Source organism: Amborella trichopoda, chromosome 6 (assembly GCF_054954075.1).
Source record: "Amborella trichopoda isolate Santa Cruz 75 chromosome 6, AtrichopodaSantaCruz75HAP2 v2.0, whole genome shotgun sequence".
In the NCBI taxonomy this organism is placed as follows: Eukaryota; Viridiplantae; Streptophyta; class Magnoliopsida; order Amborellales; family Amborellaceae; genus Amborella; species Amborella trichopoda.
The window spans coordinates 49,588,730-49,604,962 of record NC_142341.1 but is presented as its reverse complement, the minus strand read 5'-3'; the positions used below and the strand labels follow the sequence as shown (position 1 = coordinate 49,604,962).

The following is a 16,233-nucleotide window of genomic DNA, read 5'->3' as shown; positions in this document are numbered from 1 at the left end:
TACATTCTCCGATCTCTAAAATTAACAGGGGATTGTAGGTGTTTTCATGGAATCACCCCCGACCAAAATTTTCTTCATGTAAAATCTGCTCGATTTAGATCAGAAAAATTAAATTACAAAGTGTTGAGCTTTTCTTGAATGATGAACTAAATGGAAGTTGGTGTTTTCAACAAGTCGTCGGTTTAGCAATTAAGCAACAAAACGATAGAGACTCTATTGGGGTTGATCCAGGTCAGAAGCAAACCAACGTCAAAGTAATTCTTTGAAACACTTTGGTATTGCTCCCGGATCAAAAGAAAAAGAAGGAACCAGAGCATATGGAACCCATATCGTTATTTTTCTCTAAAGAAAAAGAAGGTGGACTAACTTTGGAGAAATATTAGGTGTTGTTTTAAAATAATATCTTTTATTTTTCTCTAAAGAAAAAGAAGGTGGACTAACTTTGGAGAAATATTAGGTGTTGTTTTAAAATAATATCTTTTAAAAAATTAGCCTTTGAAAATCAAACTTTGCATTAACATAAGGCAATGGGTTTTTCATCACAGGACTAGAGAAGAACAAGTCAAATTTAAATATTGGGTGAGGTCAATACAAGGCGTCAACTTTAAACAATTACGGTAAGGTGCACCTCAAAATCTCATTAAAAGATGTATTTTCAGTACCAAAATTTTTATAATAGCTTAAAAGTCTATTTTTCACCCCTATAATGAAATTGAAAGCTAAAAAAATGATATAAATTCAGCAAATCTATGAGCACTCAAAATCTTGAAAACGGACAGTCGTTACAAGATGTACTATTTTTAAGATTTAAAATTCATTTTTTCTTTTATATCCATATATATCGAGGACAAGATGATCGATTGGAGAATTTTTAAGTGACAACAACCTTTTTCGATGGGTTTTTGAGATGCACTTCATTTCTACAGCATAAAGTTGACTCCTTATATAAGCTTTTGCCTTAAAATACCCTGTTAATGGAACCAAAGGGAGAGAAGCTTATGAGAAGCAAAGCACATGCACACGTGAGCATGCAAAATTTGTTTGCAAAGGCGCTTGAGGTGCACTCAATGATGTCAAATTTGCTTCCAAATTTTCATCGATTTGGTGAAAAAAATAAAGTAATTTAATGCTTGATTTCAGATTTTTTTTTAATTTAATATAAATAAATTAAATACTTATATATAAATAATACAAATTTGAAATTTTAAAATAAAAAAAAAATTTATATATATATATATATATATATATATATATATATATATATATATATATATATATATATATATATATTTCTTTGTTTATACCGAAGAGGCCAAAGCTTAAGCCGAATCGATTTAAAGCAAATCCGAATCTGACTGAAGCGGTCCAAATCTAGCTGAAACGGCAGCACCAAGCTGCGCTTCACTTCAATCTAAGCCTAAATTCTGAAGGCTTCAATCTCTTTGGCCAAAGCTAAGTGAATTTGTCGTAATGGGTGCACTTCATTTACCTGCATCAGCGCAGAGGCAACCATTGATAATATCGCTGGAACCATGTCTAGCATCGCATCATGATTTTGTTTTACTGGTGGGGCGTACATGTTGGATTATTTGTGCGATTGAGATGCGAACTTTTGTGTGATGGTTGATTTTCAAAACCATTGAGAGATACAAGAGGCAATTGCAATATACTTTACCTGTTCACATTGGCAGAGACCCTTGAAATGCACATTGGCACAGAGAAGCCATTTGCAATGTGATATCTAACATCACATCACGGCATCGAGTGCATGTTGGTGGTTTAGGCATACTTACAATAAGTGTTTTAAAAATTATCAATTCTATCTGGAATTGGGCAATCCAAATTGGATATCGGTGATATTGTTTCAGATCATCGGCAGAGACCCTTGAAATGCACATTGGCACATAGAAGCCATTTGCAATGTCATATCTAACATCACATCACAACATCACGGCATCGAGTGCATGTTGGTGGTTTAGGCATATTTACAATCAGTATTTTAAAAATCGTCGATCTGATCCGGAATTAGGCGATCTAGATTGGATATCGGTGACGGTATTTCGGATCCACTAATAAAACGAGATCCATCTGTTTTTCTCGCTTAATGACGTCACGGTTCGTTCCATGACATCACAAACTTCCAGAAAGACACGTCCTGTTATCAAATACGTCCCATAAGTAAGCTTTTGCATCTAAGGGATTAAATGTACATTGTGATTCTGCCGGTACATGCACTCTTTTTCACCACTTGTTTTAGTTTTTCTATTTGAAATAGCAAAACAATCCTACAAAACGAAGATTTGAGACTTGAGCAAGTACATATAAAACCCATTGAGACATCTTTAGAAGCATATGCTTGAAGTGGGGTTTGTGTGCTTTTAAATTGTAGCCGGCAGGTAGCATGCCTATTGTTTTTATTAAAACAAAATTGAAAATTGCATGAACACGTAGCGATATTGTAGTCCAAAATCCGTTTTATGACATCATAGCATCCGATCTATGATGCCGTGGAACGATTTGTGATGTCACCAAGCGCTAAAAAACTACTTAGTACCGTTCAACTTTCATGTTTGATAGAAAATGAGAACTTCAAATCAAAACTTCAATTTACTGTTCATCTTCTTAAGTCCCCCGACCCAAAGGTCGGAACTTAAAATTGGAAGTTCGTAACTTCCTCTCCTTGGATAACCCTAGCCTCTTTTCTCTTCTTCCCCGCTGAGCACCCCTCTCTTTGCCGCTGAGCACCCGTCTCTTCGTTCATAGATTTTCCATCGGATAAAGATTTTCATTCTGAAAACCCTAGAAAATCCCTTCCCTTCCTTTCCTTACGAAGCTAGTGATCCATCTTTCTTCCACAGCTCAAGTTCTTAGTCATGGCATATGAAGATGATCCGTGAGCTCAATTCATTTCACTGATTTTTCCAATTCTTTTTTGCCATTTTTTTCAGCGTGAATTTCCATAATAATTATTCCTTTTTTTCCAATTCAGTTATCGGGATGAGGATGGAGAGCCATTGATGGATTCGGACATGGGTTTAGAACCAGAAGAAGAAGATTGGGAACGGAGCGATCACCCACGCCAGTCATGGATTCTGGTGAAGAAGATGAGCCTAAAGCTAAACCTAGAAAGAAGCTCATAAAGAAGAGTAACAAGGAAAGCTCGCCTGAAAATGATTTTTTGGCTGATGAAGTTCAGGAAAATGAGGATTTTTCAGCTGGAAAGTTGAAGGGAAAAGAGGGATCGAGCAAGAAGAGGAAACCAAAGGAAGAAAGGGCACACAAGGAGAAGCAAATTAGGGCAAAGTCTCGAGAGAGAAGGCTTGGCAAAGAGTTCAAAAGGTTAAGAATTTGGAGTTGGGTTTATTTTTACATTTTTTGGAGTTAAGTGTTTGGCGATAAATTATTGTCAATACTACAAAGTTAGATTGAATCAATCAATCTAATCTTTGGATATTTTAGATAAACGAAGAATTGGTGTTTTGAATTTGAGTTATCCATGAGTAAAATGTGAAACAGAAAAATGTAGCTAGCATTTGTGCACAATTCGGGAATTAAGGTATGAATTTTATTAAAGTTCTAATCGTAGTCTAAATCTTTTTTTTTTTTAGTGTTAGGAGCATTGTGGGACAAATAACAATATTGTTTTATTGTTGAATGAGATATATATTTTAGGTTATGATATAGATGCATAAGTGGTGAATGTATGTCTAAGTAATGTTCAAGCTATTACATGTTATTATTCAATGGGATGGTTTCGTATTGCTTGCATATGGATGCATTCATTGTGCATGTATGTTTGTATGTTGTGTTGAAATGATTATAGCACAATCCAATAGAATATAAGAAACCAATCCACAATTGCCATGGCCGTCAATAGATATGAGTGTGCATGTGTGTGCACGTGTGTGTGAAGAATAACGAGAAAGCGAGAGAGTCTGTAATCGATTTAAGAAGAAAGTCATCGACAACTTATTTATGAAATTTAAACACTTATTCCACTTCATATTTGTAAAAAGACTCAACAAATTGTATACCCACAATAATTAAGAAAATATATTGATTTCTATTTTAAGATAGTCGATTAGGAAACTAATGATTTGGTACATAATATTGAATTGAGGTTGTGCTTGACATTATCTACAGATTGCTTCAAGTTTGAGGTGCAATGAAGTTTATCATGCAACCTCTACTTCAATTGATACAAATATTTCTCTCTCTAGGATGCTTCTCTCATTCATCAATAAAACTTTCTTTCATAACACACTTTTTTTCTATCTCAATTCAACGTACTTTACTTTCAATTGATATTATATCCCAAAAAACAATATTCTACAAACTCTCTCTTAATCCAACTAACTTTACTTTCAATTGATATTGTGTCCCAAAAAATAATGTTTTGCAAATTAATAAAAAATAACTAATATCTAAGTCTCAATTTTAACTTTTTACATCTTGTCTATTACTTAAAGCTAATCCAATGTAGATACACAGTTTTCTTTAACTTCCCAGTAGGTTATCAAACACATAAACCATGAATTTCTTAACTTCAAGAACTTCTTAATTTTCCAAAGAAGTCCTAGGAGGTTATCAAACACATAAACCAGGAACTTCTTAACTTCAAGAACTTCTTAATTTTTCAAGGAGGTTATCAAACACATAAAGAACTTCTTAAGTAACTTTTAATTTACAGTTCTTCAAGAACTTCCAATTTAAAATTCATGAACTTACTTCCAGGTATCAAACAAGCCCATTGAGTACTTTTGTATCTAAAATATTTTCTGTTTAAACAATAAAAAAGGATCCAAAATATTGTATTCCATTTTAAAATCTATCAATATTTATATAAAAAAAAAACGGATTTTTAGTTTCTAAGTACTTAATGAATTTTTTTATTTTTTATGACGGCCATATCTTGTTTTTTGAATAATGTTTGTTATAATATTGTAATTAATAACTATATTAATTACAATGATAATCAAATTTTATATTTTATTTATTAATTTATTTACATTATAAATTATATAATGTATTGTTTTTTCTTATAGTTGTAAATTAGATTTTTAAATTAGATGATACTATAACACAAATTTCAAATTTATTCTTATTTGTATAGTAAAATGATGATAAAATAATAAAATACAAACCAATAATTTCAATGTATAATATTGTATTTAGTTAGGTTTTAATAGATGTTTGATGAAAATCTTCATACGGAAAAAGAATATCTCAATATTCGTATATTGATACAAAAAAATAAAAGTTATTAATGTAGTACCCTCATTATTTATTAAATTCCTAAAAAACAATATTTATAATAATTTATAATAATTTTTTGAATTTTTAAAAAATAAAAATTATTAATGTAGTACCTTCATTTTTTATTGGATTCTTAAAAAACAATATTTATAATAATTTTTAATAATTTTTTGAATTTTTTTTAAAATACCGATTCGACCGATTCCCGATCCGAAATACCGATTCACCGATCCAAATGGGTTTTGCGTATGCCCAATTCGAACCATTGCTTACAACATCGTAACGATTGACATACAAACCTGTGTGTGTGATGGTTGATTTTGAATACTGTTGCATGCCGAGTGACAAAGGCATTTAAGTGACGGAGGGTTTATGATTGTTAAAACAATCAAATGGCATTATGCAACGGAACTCTTGAAACGAAGTCAAGAGGCATCGAACAGTCACAAGCAATAACTTGAAAATACACACATTATAAATAGGATTGAAGATATAGATTTGTACACACACTTGCGCTTTTTCGTTTAAACTCTTAAAAAAAGACAGCTCTAGTACATCAAAATTTGTTCCTATAGGTTTTGTATCTTCTATTTTTACGTATCCTGAAGACAAATTTACCTAGTGAACCCTAAGGGCAAATGTTGTCTTCAGATAACGCACTGATGAACTTGAAAAGAAGATATCAATCTCTTCAATTGCCATAAGATTTCTCAGACAAATTGATTTTTAACTGCCCCATGGCACCGACACCCATTTCAATACATTCTTCTCATTATATACAAACTCGGAAAGTCTTTAAGTCAGGCAAAACAATAGAGAAGATGCTTAAAAGACCATGGGAGGTCGACAATTAATGCCAGAAATTCACAAAATATATAGAAGTTAAAATGCTCACAAAAACAGATAAATGGACCTAATCATAAGCGATTTTCACTTTAAGCAACTTGAGTCCTTATGACCTCCAGCTGCAAATGGACCTAATCATAAGCGATTTTCACTTTAAGCAACTTGAGTCCTTATGACCTCCAGCTGCAAACTCTTCTAATGGCTTCATCTCTCTATCCTGCATTATGCACTCCAGTGATATAAGTCGTAGGGTGCAGAGCTAGAAGCTTTTCATAGTCTGCGACTGTGACAAGACCGAGGAAAGATATTTATGAAGCAAAAGAAGCACTAAAAATGAATGAAGAAAAAGAAACATCAACTAATTTATATCAGGGAGATCAAGGGCTTGTTCCTGAAATGTTGTCCCTCATACAAGGCAGCTAGCACACACTCATGGAGACAATGGTCCCTTGGCCTTTGTCCAGTCGTGTGACCTGGTTTGCATCAGGACGTCAAGGTTGGGAGTCCAGACATTGTTAGGACAATGTGAAATAACCATTATAACAGTAACAGCTAATGGCCATTACATGAAAAAAGCACTTAGTGTAAACAACAGGTATGTTGGACTTCAGGTTAGCGATATGAAGACGATAACATTATGTTGTTAATGGCCTATGGCCTTTATAACTGCATAACTCTCTTTCAACCTTGAGACAAACCTAAAAGTTTACCCTCAAACAAACCACACTAGCCCTGGACATGAGAGAGAGAGAGAGAGAGAGAGACCATTATGTACTATTGCGGGTTCTCTTCTTCATGGTCTTGGTTGGGGTGGCCATTCTGGGCATCTTCATGAAGTCCATAATCAATCCAAGGGAGCATCGACTCCAAGAAAACCATTAATGGGTCTCTGTTTAATATTTCTCGAGTTGGGGCCCGATCCTCAGGAGGCGGCAACCCATGACCTTCATTAGGCATAGCTTGCAGCATACGTGGGTCCACCATCAGATTCCTCAAGTCCTCAGGTGGCATGCCCGGGACTGAATCTGAGAAATCTGATACCAAAAGGTGCGAGTACCTGCAATTCATGGGACCAGACAATTAATAACCTTGCTAAAACCAGCCAAGCTCACTAAAATCAAGGATTAAGGAAGATTTATGAAAAAACATCGCATAAATAATAAGTGTTCAATCTAGCTAAACCCGCTAAAATAGGGGCAACGAGAGAGTGTTTGGTCAATGTTCTCCTACGAGGCATGGAAATTTCGAGGACCAATTAACCCTAGGAAAGCTTCCCAAAAGTAGGTGTAAAAATTACTTGGTCATTTTTTTCCAACAAGACTGTGTACTTAAAAAACGAGCTGAATCTAGGAAACTTGTAAATGTTACTGCAAGGAAATTTAAAAACACAACTCAATCTAGTGAAATCTTGCTAAAATGAATGAAAGAACAACTTAATCAAAAGGCCATTAGAAAAACAGCTAAGTCTAGCGAAGCTAGTTGAAATGAACCTAAAAGATAACCTTATTAGAGAAAAAATAAAGGTTTAAAGACTGCTTAGTTCTTACTCATTTTTCTCTGATGAGAAAGCTTCTTTCCTCATGCATACCCAGTCCCTTGCTTCATTGTCCTTAGATTTCACTGACTCAATTGCCAAAAGAGCAGCCTGTTCCAACAGTTTCTGCAGATCTGGGAACCTCCACATGATATAACTTCTTTCTACATATATATTGATCAGATGCTCTAGGGTGGGTCCTCCAGATTTAGCGGACCCAAAGAAAGAATTCCCAAGTATCTTTGTCCATGTTGAATCCTTCAAAGGTGCCTTGGCAACCAACTTTTTTAATACTGAAGGATGGAGCATCAGAGCTTGCTTCATAAGATCAATTGATGCCGATCTCTCAGATTGTATTTGCATTTCTTTGTTTGTTGAATCCTTCTCAAGATAGAAGCGACAAATTGCAAGGGAATAGGAAAAATTTGGGAACAGCCAAAGAGAATTATCGCTTTCATACTCATCGGCAAAGTGCTCTAGCCATGCATATTCCTCTGCCCTAAGGGCAAAATAATCAATACAAAAGAGAGCGCCCATTGGATCATCTGAGTCCAGTGACAGCATTAGCTTGCAAATCTCGAGAGCTGATCTATGGCACCCTCGCCTGTCTAGGTTTTGCATGTGGTGGAAAAGGGCAGTGAATATAGGTTTATTTGTATCATAGGTGAATTTCAATTGGCAGTTGCCTTGAAGGGGATTGAAGCGTGGGTGCCATGCACATTCTAGGGCATATAAGCACTTTCCAATAGCATCGGCGGATAATTGATGCTCCCCTGAAAATTTGAAGACCTCTGCAATGGTTAAGAGAGACTCAGCATGATAAGGATGGTAGGCTAAAATACTTGCAATGCCATTGAGATCGTGGATAGATTTCGCCGCTTCAAATATTCTTTGTGCATGATCATATGAAGTTGAATGCATGTATCTGTCCAGTGTACAACAATAGCAATGAGAATAACCAGGCAAGAAAACCCTCAATAAAGAAAGAAACAAGGAGCATATAAATGGCAAAAGAATTCATTAAGGTATTTTTTCTTGTTATCTATCTTTTTGGTCAATTACTTCTTCTCGTTTCCATTTATCAGTAATTTCATATTTCTTATCACTAGTTCCATTAAATACTTCAATGAACAACTGTTTGAAAATAGAGCAACAGAATTTATGCCTGTATAGCTTCACAGAAACATCAGGTTTAATTATCGTAATTGTTCTCTCTATGATGAACATTATACAGGACATTGATGTAAATGAAGTATAATGTATAGGAGAATGCCAACATAAGTGCATAAAAATTTCTTTTTATCATTAAGACAGTCGGATACTTGTGTTCTTTCACTTTTCAACGAATTAAGCAACAAAATTTATGCAGATAATAGCATTGGAGAAACATAATGTTTAGTTATCATACTACTTCCCTACATGGCGAACATTATACTGGACATTGCAAATGAAATATGAGTGTGTGGGAGGATACAAACAAGTTGTGTTACACTTCTTTTTAGTCTTAAAGAGAAGTTGCACACATCAGGCAATGGACTCCGGCCAGGGTTAGCCAAATAGTTTAGGACTAGAATGAGCTCAAGGAAGTAAGACTGAGCCCAATCCAAAAGCATGCTGCAGAGATACTAGTGTGTTGGGTAAAATCATGGAATTTCTCCTTACTCACCTGTTGGGCCATAAGTTTTAAGTTGGGTCCAGGCCCGACTCAGCCCAGAATGATTCCCATCCGTACTAAATTAATACCATACATCTAGGGATGTTAATGCACTGGATCTCAGCCGAGCCAAGGTTTGCATGATCCCGAACCAACCGCGAGGATGCAAGCCCAAGAAGAGTCAAAAGCTTGCTGTAAAAATTTAGAAATTTGCCTAGCAAATGCAGGTTAACAGTATTAAGGATTATGTCTTCATGTTCCTACAGGATGGAACACAACATGTGCCATGATTGGTCATATGCATTGCATCATGATATTAAGTCATAAAGAAAATGATAAAATAAATTAACAGTCAACAATGTACTTATATCAATAATAGACCAAAGCGCACAAATGTCCCTGAAGTGTGAATATTTTCCTTCACAAATGATGATTTGGAAGGTTTCCTAAATGAACCAACAGTCAACAGAAAATTTCATTGTGGAAGGGTTAATTAACTTGCCTTTTTTTTTTTTCTTTTTGAGAAAGTATTTGCTAAAGGATCCAAAAATAAGAGAAGTGACTCATGATCATCTAATGCACTAACAAGAATGCATTGGAAAATGTCTATGGCTTTGCAAATAGTTCCCCAAATCTTTCATCGAAGGTCGCAATTCCGATTCGGAATCACAATTCGGCGATTCTGAGAAGGAATCTTCATGGAACCTGTTTCCGTGAAGTCTAGAATCTCAATTCCTTATTTTAGGAATATAGATTCCAACACTAATAGAATCACATTTCCAATATTTATTCATTCTTGATTCCACAATTGGTGAATCTCGATTCTACACTTAATGAAACTGGTTTCCATATTTACTAAAGTTCTACCACTTCTATTTTTTATTATTGTTAGCTTTTTACTGAGAAGTGTTTAGAAGTTTTAGAGGCATCAAACTACTCGAGCTAAACACCCAATCTCAAGCTACAAGGTGTAGCCCTCTTTTTTGCCATGTAATGACCAATAGAAACTAAAGTGGTGGTCCACGTTCTCTACTTAGTTCTTTAAGTATGCAATGTATTGATCCAATGGAGAGATTGCAACTCCAAAATGTTAGAAATAAATCAAATACTGTAACACAAATAACGTAGATGTGTATGTACGATATGTCGATCAATGAATGGTATTAAGATATGTATTGTTTCCCTCTCAGTTCCTCTCGATTCTAAAGATGTCTGAATCTCGATTCCATAAATGAAGGAATCTCAATTCCAACTTGGTCGAAAACTTGATTCCAACGAGCTAGGAATCTCATTCCATCTATGAAGGATTCTCAATTTCATTTTGGCGGAATCCCAAGCCATAAAAATAGGAATATTGCCCCCCACGATTCCTCTTGTACAGAGTTGATTCCAAAAACAAGAATATTCCAGCTGATGGCAATTCCTCGATCAATTCGGTTTTGGAATCGCTTCGGGTAACTATAGTTTTGCATAGCTAGAGAATGGCATCATAAGGGTCGTAGTTGGGTCATTGTATATCCATTTTACGACGAAACCACTTCCCAAAAAAGAGAAAAAATAAGCATCTTGTCACCATCCTCACATACAACTATTCCATGCTGGAAAAATACTCATTGAGTATACAACATTTTTATTCAATGGAGGTGCTTGAATATGGTAGATTTCCTCTTAACAAGGAACAAACAAACATGAGAAGTACGTAACATTTCTTAAGACAGATATCCTGTTAACAAGGAACAAACAAACATGAGAATTAAGATTTCTTAAGACAAAGAAGTCATGAACCATGCTAACTAAGTAACATTTCATAAGACAAAGAAGTCATGGACCATGCTAACTATGAACATATGCAATTTGCAGCTGTTCAACAATGCAAAAGTGAAATTACAAATTTCAAGAATATAGCCAAGGCAAAAAAAAAAAGCATAACACCCCTTGAATATTTGATCTCAGTTGACAACTGAAGAAACTTTAAAAAGGAGTTCACACAAGGATAAATGGAAAAGATCTCTACAATATAAGAGGAACATATGACAGCAACAGCATCATCTATTGGCAAATAACTAAAAAAAAAAAGTACCTGAAAAAATTTTGCCCATCTTTAGTCTCCAAAAAGTCCATGGAAAGAGAACCATCCCAACGAGGCCAGTCGCCTAATGGAGAAATAAGTATGGTCTTTCTAGAACTGATGCCTCCCCTTCGTGCACCATGCATTTGCCTTGAACTGCCAACACTATGGCTGTTCTCAAACGAACTCACAACTTTGGAACCAAAAATCCTTTTCAACTCATTCTCAGCCCTTAAAAACTTGGGGTCAACAGCTAAAATTGATTGTGATTGTGGTTTCCGAAGGTTGGTATGCGATTTTGCAGCCACTCCTTTTGTTTTTCCAACCCCTTCCTCACTTTTAGAAGGCTCATTCTCTGAGATGGAGTGTGTGCTACTTATAGACAACCCTTTTAAAATCAAATCGACTTCATTTTCACCCTTTGTAGAGGTGGAATTTTCTTTATTTGTTTTCTTTTTCTTCTTTGATTTCCTAATAGCTTTTGAATTTATTACTTCAGTCATTTTTGGTTTAATTTCCACGTCAGATGTGATAATTTCGTTAGTTCCTTCTTCTTCATCAGCCTGCTCAAATTTTTTTTTACAAGAGGTGTTAGATAAATGAGTATTGTATCCTAATGAATCAAAATTCAGAAAGAGAAATACCGTTTGCCCAGAAAGAACAACAAAATGTAGCAACCAATAGAAAGGAAATGGAACACTCGTTAGGGAAGCTGTCGAAATATAGCGAAAAGAAAAAGCGAAGGCACTAGTGGGATATACTCATGGAAGTAACAATGAACAAGGCTAAAAGACTAAGAAGAATCATAATGTACAAAGCTTGGAACATCCATTAGCAAAACCAACAACAACCTGTTCTTTGTCAAAAATGAAAACTGGAATAAAGGCTCCATGTATTGCAACTGCTCTCACATATATGTATGCAGAATAATGGGAACTCTAAATAAAAGAGAAAATGGTGGTTTATATTTACATAACACGAACAGAAGTTCCATGTGATACAGCACTGAGACCAAGTATCATGTGCATGTTACTTGAAATTTTATATTTTGGCATTTTTCCAATACTTTGAATTAGATATTCCTAGGCCTCTCGATCATTTACTATGGTCAAAGTTAATCAACTTTGATTCTTCTTCTTCTTTAGTTTCCTCTTCTTTTAGTAGTTCAATGATAGGATTTGAACTTGGGAAATAGTATTGCAACTGTCAACATCTTAATCAATCAAGCCAAAGCCACAATCAAATTAATGCTCTCAGTTACTGAATCAAATAAACTGTCAAGCAGTGTAAGAAAACATGGACTTGGGTTGGGACTTGCTAAGGTCCCTATCTCGAGTCAGGTCTGTCAGAGTACGCCGAGACTGTACTCGGAAGAATCCAACAAAAAAAGTTTATGGGAAACAGCTGGTTCCCATGTGAATGGTTCTGAGCTCAGCAGATGCCGAACCTTAGTGACTTAGGCAAGTCTTATCAAACACTCGTATCAAGAAAGAGACTTGAAGCAGGTTGATTGCCACAATATTCTCCATTCATATGATAAATTCATAAATAAAAAAAGAAAATTACAAAGAAGAAAGTGTAAATTGCCTAGCAGCTCCTCTCCAATGGTAGTAAAAAAACGCCACATCTAATACCCAAATTCACTAAGCTTTGACCAAATAATTTGCTAATTGGAGATATGGCCCACATTAATATATTACAAACATAAAAAATGAATGAAAAACATAAAAACTGAATGAATAAGTTGCATGTATATGGAGTGTTCTTTTAAAACTATCAAGCCCCATACATGGAATTATCCCCAATAACGTTCCCTTTTTCTTCTTTGTTTTGTACTTTGATTTAATTCATCAATAATTACAAATAGCGCAGCATGTAAGAAATAGCTAAAACAGTTTATTCTTACTGGATTACCATGTTCTTTCAGGGGGAAAAGGTCATGAAAAGTCATTGTTACCACATTGAAGAGATTACAAGTCACTAATCTTAAATACCACAAAACAAAAGCCCTAGATATGGATTTCTACCAATTGAAGAAGCTCGATTACAAATACAAAGGCCAAACCTTGAATTCTCCATAACAAATAGATTCATAAATTCACAGGTTTTATACTTGTGATTGTGCACATATTAAACAATATTTCCCTGACCCCGTATCATACAAATAACATATTCTTTTTCCTCCTCAATTTGTTACAATATCAGCATCTCATGTATAAGCTCAAACCCAATAATCTATATTCTCGAAGATGCAAGACTACACACATTAATGGCTTCAATTCTATGCCCCATAGAGAATACCCAAAAAATAAAAAATAAAAATGAAAACAACAAATTAAGAAAACCCAACTTCATTAGTGTACATATCATATCAAACTAAGAACCCCAATTCTACCAACTGTCCAAAAAAAATTAGATATGCGAGAAAAAAAACCGATAGGGGTCGAAAATAGTAGAAATTCAGAGAAAATTTAAATGAGAAAATCATGCAATCAACTTTATCAAACAATATGGGTGTACAAAAATCCATGTATTGAAGGATCAAATATTGCAGAGAAGTAGAAAACCAACCTGGTCATCGAGAATATCAAATGGGTTTCTCGAAGGAGCTGGTGATTCTGAGGAATCAGAGTCCTCTTGACATTGAGGTTCGTGATCAGTTGATTTCCGCAGTTGTTCTTGTTCTTGGAGAACCTTCCTGAGCATTCGAGCCGACATGGTTCACAGATGTAGAGAGAGAAAAAATCATGAGAGAGAAAATCGTGACCTCGCAACGAGTTTAATGAGAAAACCCATCCATGGTTCAATGACAAACCACTGAAATGTTTTGGCACGAAAACGATTTTTCTCTCTCTAAAAATTTTGTGCACCCCAAGAATACAATCGTGGAACAATTAATTATTCTCTCTAGAATTTTTGTGCACCCCAATAGCACAAAGGTAAGGCATGGGTTTCTTGCAATTCTTTGGAAGTATATATAAATAAGGTGGGGGAGCATGATCGCCGCCAATCAGTTGAATGGGCGGTGATGAATTTGGTGATCCTATAGTTTATGTGGTTGTCTGTCATAGTGTGCACACTTCAAATTACAGCCGTCGTCAATCCAATAGTATAAGCCCAATTATCCACATTCAATTTAAGCCATCAAATGGGTGCCATTCCAGTTTATTTTAAATTTGAAAAAAAAAAAATTATAAATCTAAATTATTTAAAATTTAGAGTGTAAACCCTTGAAAAATAAGCACATATAAAAAAATTATGAATAATTTATAAAAATTAATTCGACCAAAATACCCTCTAAAATTCTAAATATGTTTTGGTCCATTTATTTTATGTGCATTATTTTTAAATAATTTTTATTAAGTATGTCTTGATGAGAAACGTTGATACTTAGATTTTCAACTAATTTGAATTTGTAAAAAAATAAATTAAAAATACTAAAATTGAAATTCGAAATACAACTATCATCGTCAAATCAACCTAGATTAAATGTATATTATTGCATCCACTCTTGGGCATATACTAGTTACTCGTTATATTATGAACACATGAGCACATGACAAATGACCAATGAATGCGCTAGATGTAGCTGTAGAGCGGGAAAAGCCTACTCCTCGAAAAAGGCATATTATCAAAATTCCTACTCATATCTCTAAAATACTTATTAAATTTTGGAAAATCCTTTCAAATCAGGGTCAAATGAACTTAATTAACATTTGAGAGGTTACATCTTGTTTTTTTTTTCTTCTTCTTTCTTTCTTTATTCTTTTCTTTTCTTTTTTTTTTTATATAAGTTTGCTCCAATTGGGCAACTTAGTTGAATTTCAAATATTCTAAGCTGCTAAGTTAAGTGACATTTCTGGGATTTTTCTGGGGTGTATGTATTATATGGTGTGTTGGGCTAATAAGGTTCAAAGTCATAGGTCCCTGGAAATTCTTGTAGCCAAAATTAAGAGGAGCATCTACATTAACTAAAAATCAAAAGCATATTTGACTTTGATATACGAGGACTCAACTTTGTCTTTTCAATATCTGAAAGTCAAATGTGACTTTGGATATTGAATATTCAAAGTGGCAATTTTGGGTATAAAATGACTTTTGTCATTCAGGTCTTAAAGATACGAAGTGATGCCAATTTTAAATTTTTTTTTTTAAAAAAATAATATACACGTAAAATAGTAATTATGGGTGGTATTTGTGTAAATTTCTCTTTTTTAATTAGTGAGTGAGAGAACAATAGGGTTTGGAGAGAGAGCAAAAGGGTATAAAGGGAGAGAGAGAACCAAAGGGTATGAATAATAATGTTACATTAAGGGACCATGAGCATAAATTTCTCTAAAAAAAATTAAGATTTTTGTTTTACTTTCAAGCCCATGTTAAATTTGGTGATTTGACCATAGTAATGATTTTGTGAAGTTGTTTTACTGTTTTCGTGATATTTTTCCTTTTTGTTTGACATATTACATCCTCAAACTTTTATAAATTACGATTTTGTGAAGTTACAACTTTAAACAATTCAATTACGATGCACCTCCAAATTTTACCATAACACGTAATTTTGGTGTAAAATTTTTTTAGGTTTATCTTAAAATTTATTTTCATCTAAAATTATAAAATTTTAAGATGATTAAAATCAAGTAGATCTATAAACATATGAAAATCTTGAAACTAGACGGTCTAGATAATGTGTTGCAAGATGCATTATTTTTGGGATTCAAAATATATTTTTTTTTTTTTTTCATATTCATACATCTCGATGTTGCGATGATCAATTAGAGGGTTTTTCAATATTAAAACAACTTTTTCCAATGAATTTTTGAGGTGAATCTTTTATTTTACATTTTAGGATTGCAACCTTATATAATTTTTTTCTAT

The 16,233-nt window shown here is 34.1% G+C and overlaps 1 protein-coding gene and 1 long non-coding RNA gene across 4 annotated transcripts; one reads left to right on the top strand and one right to left on the bottom strand.

Annotated features, from left to right (window-relative positions):
* Positions 1-2,641: 2,641 nt before the first annotated feature.
* LOC110007903 (uncharacterized) lies at positions 2,642-3,683 on the top strand. Its single transcript, XR_002282232.2, has 2 exons — positions 2,642-2,893; positions 2,990-3,683. It is a non-coding gene; the product is annotated as an uncharacterized LOC110007903 (long non-coding RNA).
* A 2,326-nt stretch (positions 3,684-6,009) lies between these two features.
* Positions 6,010-14,295, bottom strand: LOC18441842 (transcription factor-like protein). Of its 3 annotated transcripts, none has more exons than XM_011627840.3 (5): positions 13,930-14,295; positions 11,371-11,921; positions 7,650-8,561; positions 6,868-7,159; positions 6,010-6,385 (listed from the first exon to the last, which is right to left on the bottom strand). In XM_011627840.3, exons 1-4 carry the CDS (start codon positions 14,074-14,076, stop codon positions 6,877-6,879), a joined length of 1,893 nt encoding a protein of 630 aa, XP_011626142.1. In that variant the 5' UTR covers positions 14,077-14,295; the 3' UTR covers positions 6,010-6,385; positions 6,868-6,876. The 3 variants fall into 3 exon arrangements, with proteins under 3 accessions (XP_011626142.1, XP_020527677.1, XP_006852131.1); XM_020672018.2 differs by having other exon boundaries at positions 6,010-6,319; XM_006852069.4 differs by having other exon boundaries at positions 6,010-7,159.
* Between the last annotated feature and the right edge of the window lie 1,938 nt (positions 14,296-16,233).

Excerpts from the sequence above, each read along its gene's own strand:
- LOC18441842 (XM_006852069.4), bottom strand. The coding sequence starts at position 14,076 with ATGTCGGCTCGAATGCTCAGGAAGGTTCTCCAAGAACAAGAACAACTG. Across the intron at positions 11,922-13,929 it reads TTGATATTCTCGATGACCAG|GCTGATGAAGAAGAAGGAAC; the intron begins GTTGGTTTTCTA and ends AAATTTGAGCAG. Across the intron at positions 8,562-11,370 it reads GATGGGCAAAATTTTTTCAG|ATACATGCATTCAACTTCAT; the intron begins GTACTTTTTTTT and ends TACACTGGACAG.